Consider the following 8,758-nt stretch of genomic DNA (forward strand, 5'->3'; position numbering starts at 1 on the left):
TGGCACGGGGCTGGCCCCGCTTGAGAAGCGGAGAGGCGAGAGCCAGCCCTGGGTCAGCCCGGGCCTGCCTTTATTGTTCATTTGAGCTGTAAAACGCGCTCTGTAGCCTGGCCCTGGACAGGTAGGCGTTGGCACAGGCTTTGCTCTTCGGTGACGCTCGGCCTGTGGTCTTCAGTAAGAAGCTGCCTTTCGCCGTAGGAACTTTGGACCGCGTTTTTACCAAAAGCTTTTGGGTGAAAGACTTGTAACTTGCTTGCCTTGCAGAGCAGGGTATGGGCTGCCACGGTGCCTACGGCCTTTCCACGACGTTCACCGAGACAAAGCAGGACCTCGGGAGCCAGCGAGGTGGAGAAAGGAGCCACGTGCAGCCCTCTTCTGCGTGAAAGCCCTTGTCTTTCTGCTCGGGTTGTGGCTTCCTGTTGATCGCTATTGCTACACTCCCTGGGTCTCTATTACACCGTTAGGATAAGGTCATATCGGTGATGTCACGTTCGTTGTTGGCCTTTTCATGTGGTCTCGTGGGAGCGGCGCTTGGAGGAGTGAGAAAGATGACGTTTCGCGCCAGCTTTCTGGCACCGAACCTAATTTTAAGAGCACTTTTTAGATATCGAGAGAAGCGCTGAGCAGTGTCAAGTGTAGGTGTGGAAATGCAGACAATGAAGTTGCTGCTCCCTTCCTCTTCCCTTTCTGCGTTATTCTTTATTGGTTTGGGGGTGGTGCGTCTTGTTTGCTGATCGACTCTGATAACGAGCAGTTGTGCTGTCTGGTCTCTCGACATCAATGTGGCTTTTGTTCCTTTTTTTTTTTTTCCTTGAGTATGGAAGAAATGGTAAAATCTGTCTAAACCAATATGGTACTAAAGAAATGCCCACTGAGCAGCGATGCTTAGGCAGCCTTTTGTTTTCTCCTCTTGCATTTATTCTAGGATTTTAGCAGTCGAGGGTGGGTTTGCTGCTGGGTGTGTCAAAGCACAACCAAAGGCTGTGCTGCAGAAATTGGCAGGTAGCTTCCTCTGGTGCGGACAAGTCCGTTATGTTCAAGCAGAAAATATCTTTTCCAAGAAATAGTGTTTGAATGTCTTAAGGCTTTGCTCATGTGTCATTGGGGGTGGCGGGTGGCGGGGGGGAGGAGATGGAAAACAGAACTGAAAACTGTTATTGCTACAGCCCTCTAAAAGAAAAACACAAACTATTGGGCTTCGAGGACCGATTAGGCTGCTGTGTTTATTCACCACCGGATCAGGATTGTTCTCTGTAGTGTATTTTTTTTTTCAGTACTTTGAGTCACTTAAAAACAAGATCATGGAGTTTGCATAAAAATAGGATCCTTGTTCCTGAAGAGTTCATTTGCTGCTTCTGCTTTTTTTTCTTATCTGATGTCACACTGCTTGGCTTGTGATAAAATATTTAGCCTCGGTAGGGAGGGATTGTATCATAAAAAGAATCAGGGCTGCAAAAGAGGAAGGAGCAGAAGGAGTGGAGGGAGAGCTAAAAAAATTGTTACCAAATATACTCGCATGAAAGCTTTGCATAAGGAGGTCCTTCAAAATTCTCATTCAAGGGAGACTTATGCTTAGAGACGGATTTACGTAAGTTGTATTAGTTCCACTAAATATTTGTCAGATTTCTTAGAAATACTAGTCCTTCCATCTCCTTTTATGGCCCAGAGCTGCGCCGGCTCCTTGCATGGGCTAGAGGATGATCCACCTGCCTTGCATGTGCCTGTGCTCCAGCCCAGCGTCGTCAGGCTTGGTCTGCCTCGAGCAAGGCTGGCCGGAGCCGCGTCCTTCGCTGATCGTTCTGCTCTCTCTAAAAATGAAGGTGCTGAGTATTCTCTTCCTAGCACACGCTGTAACCAGCTGGTTGTGTTATCCTGAACAAATTCAGCTTAAGTTCTATGCCAGGCTCCTCAGTGCTATAATACTTTAATATCTAATTATATAAGGGCAATGCAGTTGGAATGTTACTTCTGATGGATTTCCACGAAGATTAAGTTTAGATTCTTTCTATTGCTGTCTTCGTGAGGCATTAAAAGAACTGGAAATGTCTGCAGCCCAAAAACATCAGCTCTGAAATACCAGGAATGCTGAGTTTGATCTAGGCTTTGCTGGAGGCCCTCACTGCTGTGTCTGAAAGCATGTTTATTGTAAGCCCTAACTGAAAGAGTAATGATAACCGGAATTCCACGGTATTCTTTATCCAAATTTAATTTTTTGCGCAGAGGAAGAGAATTTCCAGATGCTGTTTATCGGACCGAAGGAGCCCCTGATTCCTAAGAGAGCTGTAAACAAGCAAAAACCTTATGGTGATTGCATTTAAAAATTTTTTTTTTTTCAGTTATGTGCAAGTTTCTGAAATAAATACAGCACTTCGGGCAGCAAGGTGGTGCTCCCACAGCCCCCCGTTTGGTCGCTGTATTGCGGGTTCCCAGGAGGGCGGCTGCGCTTGCCAAATCTGTGCTGGCAGCTGTGCACAGATGTGGGATGTTGCAGCTATGGAAGGTGTGGAGTGCCTGAAATGGACCTTGTGGTTGATGGTTTTCTTGTGAAACTGCAGTGGAGGCTGCTGGGTTACTGTGACAGTGGTTTAATGTGTTGCTGCTGGAAGAATTTACATCACTGGAAAAGGCTTAAGTAAGATTTTCTTTTAAAGAATAGTAGGTGTTCCTTTTTTTTTTTTAAAAAAAAAAAGCCTGTAGTATTTCTGAAACCTGGTGATTTTTTGTGTTGTGGGGTTTTTTTAAATATTAAATGTTCTCAACCTTTTCTTATCCTCCTTACCCCCCAAAAATGAAGCTGACAGATGCTGGTTGGGGTAGCGTAATATAATTCTTTGCAGTCTTTGAAGTGGAAGAATCTCAAAGGTGAACAACAAAGGAAAAGATATTTGTATCCTTTTATTCTTGTTAAGGCATGTGACTAGGAGCCAGGAAAACTAGATTCCATTCATGGCATTGTACAGGCTTCCTGTATGAATTTGAACTAGCTGTTGAATCCAACCTTCGGTAAGTTGGCCAGTCATCATGCTGATCAGAAAAGTGACTTCCTTTGCTGTCAGCAGCTCAAAATCCTGCATGCGTAGATTTGCATTGGCTTAAAAAAAATAAAGTTGGCGAAAGTGCTCTTGGAAAGTGGTGGCAAGAAAGCTGCATTGCTGGGGAGGTGACCTTGTTTGCCTGAGAAAAGCTGGCATAGGGCGTATACCCAAAATTATATAAGCATGTATCCAGACTTTAAAAAAAAAAAAAAAAACCAAAAAAAAACCAACCCAAACTTCTGGAGATCTAACTTGGAAGGTTTGGCTTTAATCTCTAAATCATGTGAAGGACTTGCGAAAGTCTGCTGTGGAGCACCTAAAAACTGTTTCCCATACGTGAAGTTGGCAACGGTGATTTTCTGTGGTAATCCTGCCGTGGCCTGGTGGGCCTTGAGAAGGATTTGGCAAGTTTAAGTGGAGTCTTCAGTGCCCCTGCTACTTTCTTTACACTAAAAAAAGACACGTTTAAACACTAAAAGCTCTTGAATAATGCAAAAAGAGGGGTGGTGTCTGAAGACATGAACAAAAAACCTGAAAGATGCTGGAAGGGACAAAAGCCTGTCCTGTAGAGAGGTGCTGCATCCCCGGGTGTATTAACTGTCCTCAGCTAGTGATTGCTGGAATATATTTGCTAACGCATTCCAGTGTTGTGACTATCCAAGTAACGTGATTTTCCAAGTGTTTATATCCTTGATAAAGCTGACAGTAGTGGTTTTTCTCCCTAAGACATCACTCGAGTTCGAGCTGCTTAACTCAAAAGCCTGATGCTTTTCTTTCTTCGGTAAGAATAGTTCCGATGATGGCTGCAGAACTTGAAACGGGCAGGGCAGTCTCCAAACCCCAGATGAGTAAGAGGAGGAGGAATGATATCATCCCATTTCACTGATTAAATCGATAATGACAAATCTGCTTTGCATGAGACAGCCTTGCAACTAAAATAACATTTTTATGCATATTTCATGATCTCGGACTCCCTTTTGCTCTTTGCTTTTGAATGTGGACTCTTGAACAAAGTATTACTTTGCTTAAAATAGTCCTGTAACTTGAACCAAAAAAGTAATTCTGATAAGTTGGTAGCTGATGACTATCTAGCAGAGCTGAACAGCCAAATAAAAACAATAGCTATTGCTCTTGGAGAGTGGAAATGGTGCTAAAGCAATCCTGGAGCAAACACTTGTGTTAGCTGAGGACAGCCCATAGATGTCCTATGGTAGGATAATTGTAGTCCTTTAGAAGAGAACTCTGTCTGGTTTTTGTGTGTTGTGATAATAATGTTACTGAATTACTGGTGATAGTTAACGTAGCCTTGACTGGTTGTGAATTGCTGACCTGTAAGAAGCAGTCGGCATAAGCACAGTCTGAATTGCATATTGATTTGTTGTTTTTTTTTTAAAAAAAAACCTGGATGCTTAAGATTTCCACTCTCAAAAATAAGTTTAATTTGCATGACTAAGTCATCACCTACCTGTGTCGGTCGCTTGCCACAGACAACGAAGACCCCAGGTTCAGCTAACTTATTTTAAGTGAAAGCTGACAAGGCAGCTATGCTTCAGATTTATTTTGGTTTTTTTGCATCTTCTATAACGAGCAGGTTATTAAATGCCATATTAAATGGTTTGTTCTCAAGCAGGAAAGAAAACTCGAGCTATTTGTTGAAATCCAATATAAAGACTATTTTTCTGAGCAGCTGAAGTCTCATCATTTTTAGAGCCTGGAACTCCAGGAACTGAAACACGTGAGCATACCGCGGCCTGGCACAGTCCAAAATCGCTGCTGAAGTTTCAGTGGCCTATTGCTGTGGTGCCGCGTAGCAAACATCGTTACAGTTCTGCTGTTTGTCATTTGTGCTATGCAAAGATCCAACTCAAGTTGCAAAGCGTGTCAGAAGGCTGCAGGTTCTCCAGCTGGGATCATAAATCCTCGGTCATAAATGCTGCTCTTGTCTGGCTTGTTGGGTGGGAAGCACACCAAACGCAGCGCACGCTCGAGATATTTTTTTTTCTCTTTGTGTAGTCTGCCAGAAATTCTGTAGATTTTAACGTATGAATACCAGAAGTGAATACCTGCATAAATAAGATTTTTTGAATGAAATTGAAATAATAAAAATCTTGCGACATAAAATGCTGATTTCTAATCCTCTGGCCCTTTTGTTTTTCTTGTAAAGCTGCAATGTTCTAAAAGGGTATGGGGTTTTTTAAGTTTATGACTTACACATACAAAAGAAATCTTGATTAATGTGCTTCCGAACTGCACTGGATTAACCTGTCTGTGGCATGAGAAAAGGGTGATGAATTTTTTTGAAGCTCTTAGTAAAGTCAGCAGATGTTGTGTGTTAGCCCTTGTCTTAGCCCCCGTTACTCTCCCTTCTAGTACACTGTGGTCTGAATTTCTGGAAGAGAAACTTTGTTCTAAACAAAGTGTTGGATATCTGAAAGATCTTAAATTTGGTTTTGATGCAGTACCTCCACCACACAGGGCCAATTCCCCATTGCAGGCAAAAAATTTAACAGGGCTAGGGTTGCATACTTGCTGTAACAAAAAAAAAAAAAGGCTGCTGAGCACTAGAACATTTTTATTTAATCAAAAGAAAAGGCCAAACAGCTCTAAACCAAGCATTTATTTCCAATTTCAGTTCCTCTTGAAGAATGTCTTCCTTTTCTCTCTTTCAGGTATTCCTTTAAGTTCACGAGATCTCAGTTTCCTTCACTGGTGTGAGTCAGTAATTCTGCGGTCTGCACTGAGTTCTCGGCTGCTCCTTTGAACAAAGACACAGTATCTCTTGCTTTTTTACCTTCTAGTTCATTTTACATCTGACAATATACTGTGGAATTTTGTGTATGAAACAACAGGTCTAGCAGCGTTTTTGAATTGGGCATTTGGCGTAGGTGAAAACTTGGGTCTTTGCAATCTTCCTTTTATTGGCCACGTTGAATGGTGCTCCCTTTTAATATCCTCCTTGTGCAGGTCAGGTTTCCCAGTTCTGTTGCTCACACTGCTATGTTTCCTTCACTAGACCAATGTTCTTAATGAAAACAACTTTTTTCCTGTAGCTATTTTATTTGTTGGACGTACTCCCTCTCTTATAGCTATTGCTTTTCTACTACTGTATCTTTCTAATTTTGCTCAGCAGCTGCTACCTTAGTCCTGGTGCTGCAGTAGTGCAAGTAATTAATAATGCAAGTTGCTGCCCTCTGGCTCTTTTGCTGCATGCAACTTGTTTACTGAGTTGCCATCTGTCTTGGGAATTGGAGTATTCCTCGGCCTGTGAGATTGCCGATTTGATAGATTGTCCCAGCCTGACATGTAGAAAGAAACAGTGTGCAGGCTGACTACTTCATTCTGTACAGGATGGACATGTAAATTGATTGATAAATTGATCCATGCCTAAGAAATCGTCAATAAAGCGTTTGTATGCAGTTCTTGAACCAGAGCTTTTGTATTCCAGAAGAGGGAACCATCCCCGGGAGCTTGTGAGCAGCCTTCCCTTGGGAAGCTTTCTCTAGCATCAACATGGACTCTCAAAGCTCCCCTCTTTTCCCATCCATTAGCTTGGCAGCAGTAGGACCGAACAAAGTCCTGCTCCCTGTGGCCTGGCACAGCCACACAGTTGACTGTGATTCCTTGGCTTTTGGTTAAGGTACTTGAGATCTCCAGGTCGTCCACCTTCCTGTACCTCAAGAAGCCCAAGCCCACGTGGCTCCGGCATCTGGTGCACTCAAGCTCAAAGTGCTTGTCTGGAAAGTATCTTGTCTAAAAACCTTTTTGCAGTTCTAGCTGAATGATGACAAGTAGGAAAGCAATGTATCATCTTAGCGTTCGTACATGTAAAAAAAAAAGTGAAGTAAGTGGTCGTTTGCTCCTCAGAAACGGGTAAGCGCGATGGAATTGTAATGGGAGCAGTCTCGGTCGCTATATATAGCGTGAGTCATATTGAAATGTTCCACAGGCAGGCACGGGGGTTTGGTAACTGCAGCGTAACTAAAAGCCTTTGATTGCAGTGGTAAGTTAATGATGGGGTCAGGATGCAGGGAAAAATGTCTTTGGTATAAAATGCTCTAATTTTTATTTTTCTTGAAAGACCTGTATGTCATCTTTCCTTCCCTTGGAATAACTTTGCTGTCAGTTGAGTTTTTCTTTCTCTTCTCCGCCAGTCACTAATGTACCTCCTTGTAGCATTGCTTATTGTAGTGTCATTACAGTTAGCAGTGAACGATGGTTATTACCAGTGTCCAGCACGTCTGAGGTACAGTCGTTATCTGAATCCATTCATACAGCCACACGCCAGAGCAGGGAGCCAGAACTTTACTCCCAAGTTTTGGGTTGTAATGGTATCGGTATCGCAGTTTGGATTGTAAATTCGAGAAGCTCCGCTTGGTGGGTTCTTACTTTGAAGCATCCCTACTGTGATAAATAGAAAGTTTCATCTAAAAAGTAACAACCTGATGAAGGGCAAGAGCACGTACTAACGCTTGGGTAGCCTGCAGGAAAAGTCTTTGCCTGGGGACGTTCATCTGGCAACTCCTGTTGTTTCATGTGGCCGTCTCCAAGGAACCACACCTTGGGTACCACCAGGGAGGAGATAGCTTTGGTTTGTCAGGTGATGAACAAAACAGCTGTTCCTTAAAATCTGCCTAGATCTGTGCCCTCATTCAAGCAGCTGGCCTGTGCTCTTCTTCATCAGGGACTGTCATCTTCTGTTGCCAAACCTGCCGGTGGCCTGCCCCGTGAGCTTGAGCAAATCCCAGCTGCAAGCAGCGCCGGTCTCTTGGTGCATCCATATTTGTTAGCTCTCTGGCATGTATCATGTCTAGTTGTCACACGGGAGCCCTCATCTTCCCGGCTAATTAACCCAAATAGTGATCAGACTATTATCTGTGCTATAGGATGCTAATAGGGAGCTGTTAAAGCTGTTGGTGGTTGGTCTAGTCCTGTCTTCAGGATGGATGCTGTGCTCTACCATGAGCTGTCTCCCAGGTCACCTCTGCCTGTAGAGAACACTGAATAACAATAAATGAAAACTTGCTTCCAAAAAATGCTATTTGATAATGATTATCCAAGTTTAGGCTGTCTCTTAAAATTGTTTAAAAATAAAATTTAAAAGCGGTATTTTTTTTTTTTTACAACCTTCATTCCTAAAATCAAAATGCCAGAGGGGTGATAAATAGCTGCCTGAGTACCTAGCTCTAGGGGTTTGTGCAGATAGCATCTTCTGCAAGTGCAGGGAAATGACTTCTTTAATCTTCCTTGAATCAACCAACTATAATAAACAGCCAGTTGGGGGGGGGGAATTGTCAGGAGTTGAAATTTTCCAGTCTGTGAATTAAAACAAGGTGTGAGATGAATTAATTGATCTTAGGTGAACGGTGATAGTAACCAGAGTCAGTCTATCGACGGACCAGACAACAGGTAGGATTTCATACGACTTTAATAACCCACTGAAGTGCCAAAAATGTTCAGGTCTTAATTTTCTTGTGTAGCCAGCCTGCTTAGGGAGGTTTAACCATTAAATGGTTTAGAATAGGATTTCATTTTCTATCTCAAGGCAGCTTCATTTCTTGGACTTGATGATCTTAAAGGTCTTTTCCAACCTAGGTGGATTTTATGATTCTGCTTAATAAATGGGGCGTATATCAGTTTTCTACTGTATAAGCACAAACTGGATGGGCATTTTTAGCCAGGTCACAACTGAGAGGAAGCAGGCTATGATTAAGCAAAAGAATGCG

At 42.9% G+C, this 8,758-nt stretch overlaps 1 protein-coding gene across 1 annotated transcript in view; it reads left to right on the plus strand.

Moving 5' to 3' along the window:
- Positions 1-2,328: 2,328 nt before the first annotated feature.
- The window catches only part of MEX3C (mex-3 RNA binding family member C), a 13,807-nt gene continuing 7,377 nt past the window's right edge, over positions 2,329-8,758 (plus strand). The window contains exon 1 of the mRNA XM_035903078.1: positions 2,329-2,500. Within this exon, the coding sequence (XP_035758971.1) occupies positions 2,476-2,500 (25 nt within the window). The 5' untranslated portion in view covers positions 2,329-2,475. The remainder of the gene's footprint in view (positions 2,501-8,758) is intronic.

Source organism: Egretta garzetta, unplaced genomic scaffold (genome assembly GCF_000687185.1).
Source record: "Egretta garzetta isolate BGI_Z169 unplaced genomic scaffold, ASM68718v1 scaffold179, whole genome shotgun sequence".
NCBI lineage: Eukaryota > Metazoa > Chordata > Aves > Pelecaniformes > Ardeidae > Egretta > Egretta garzetta.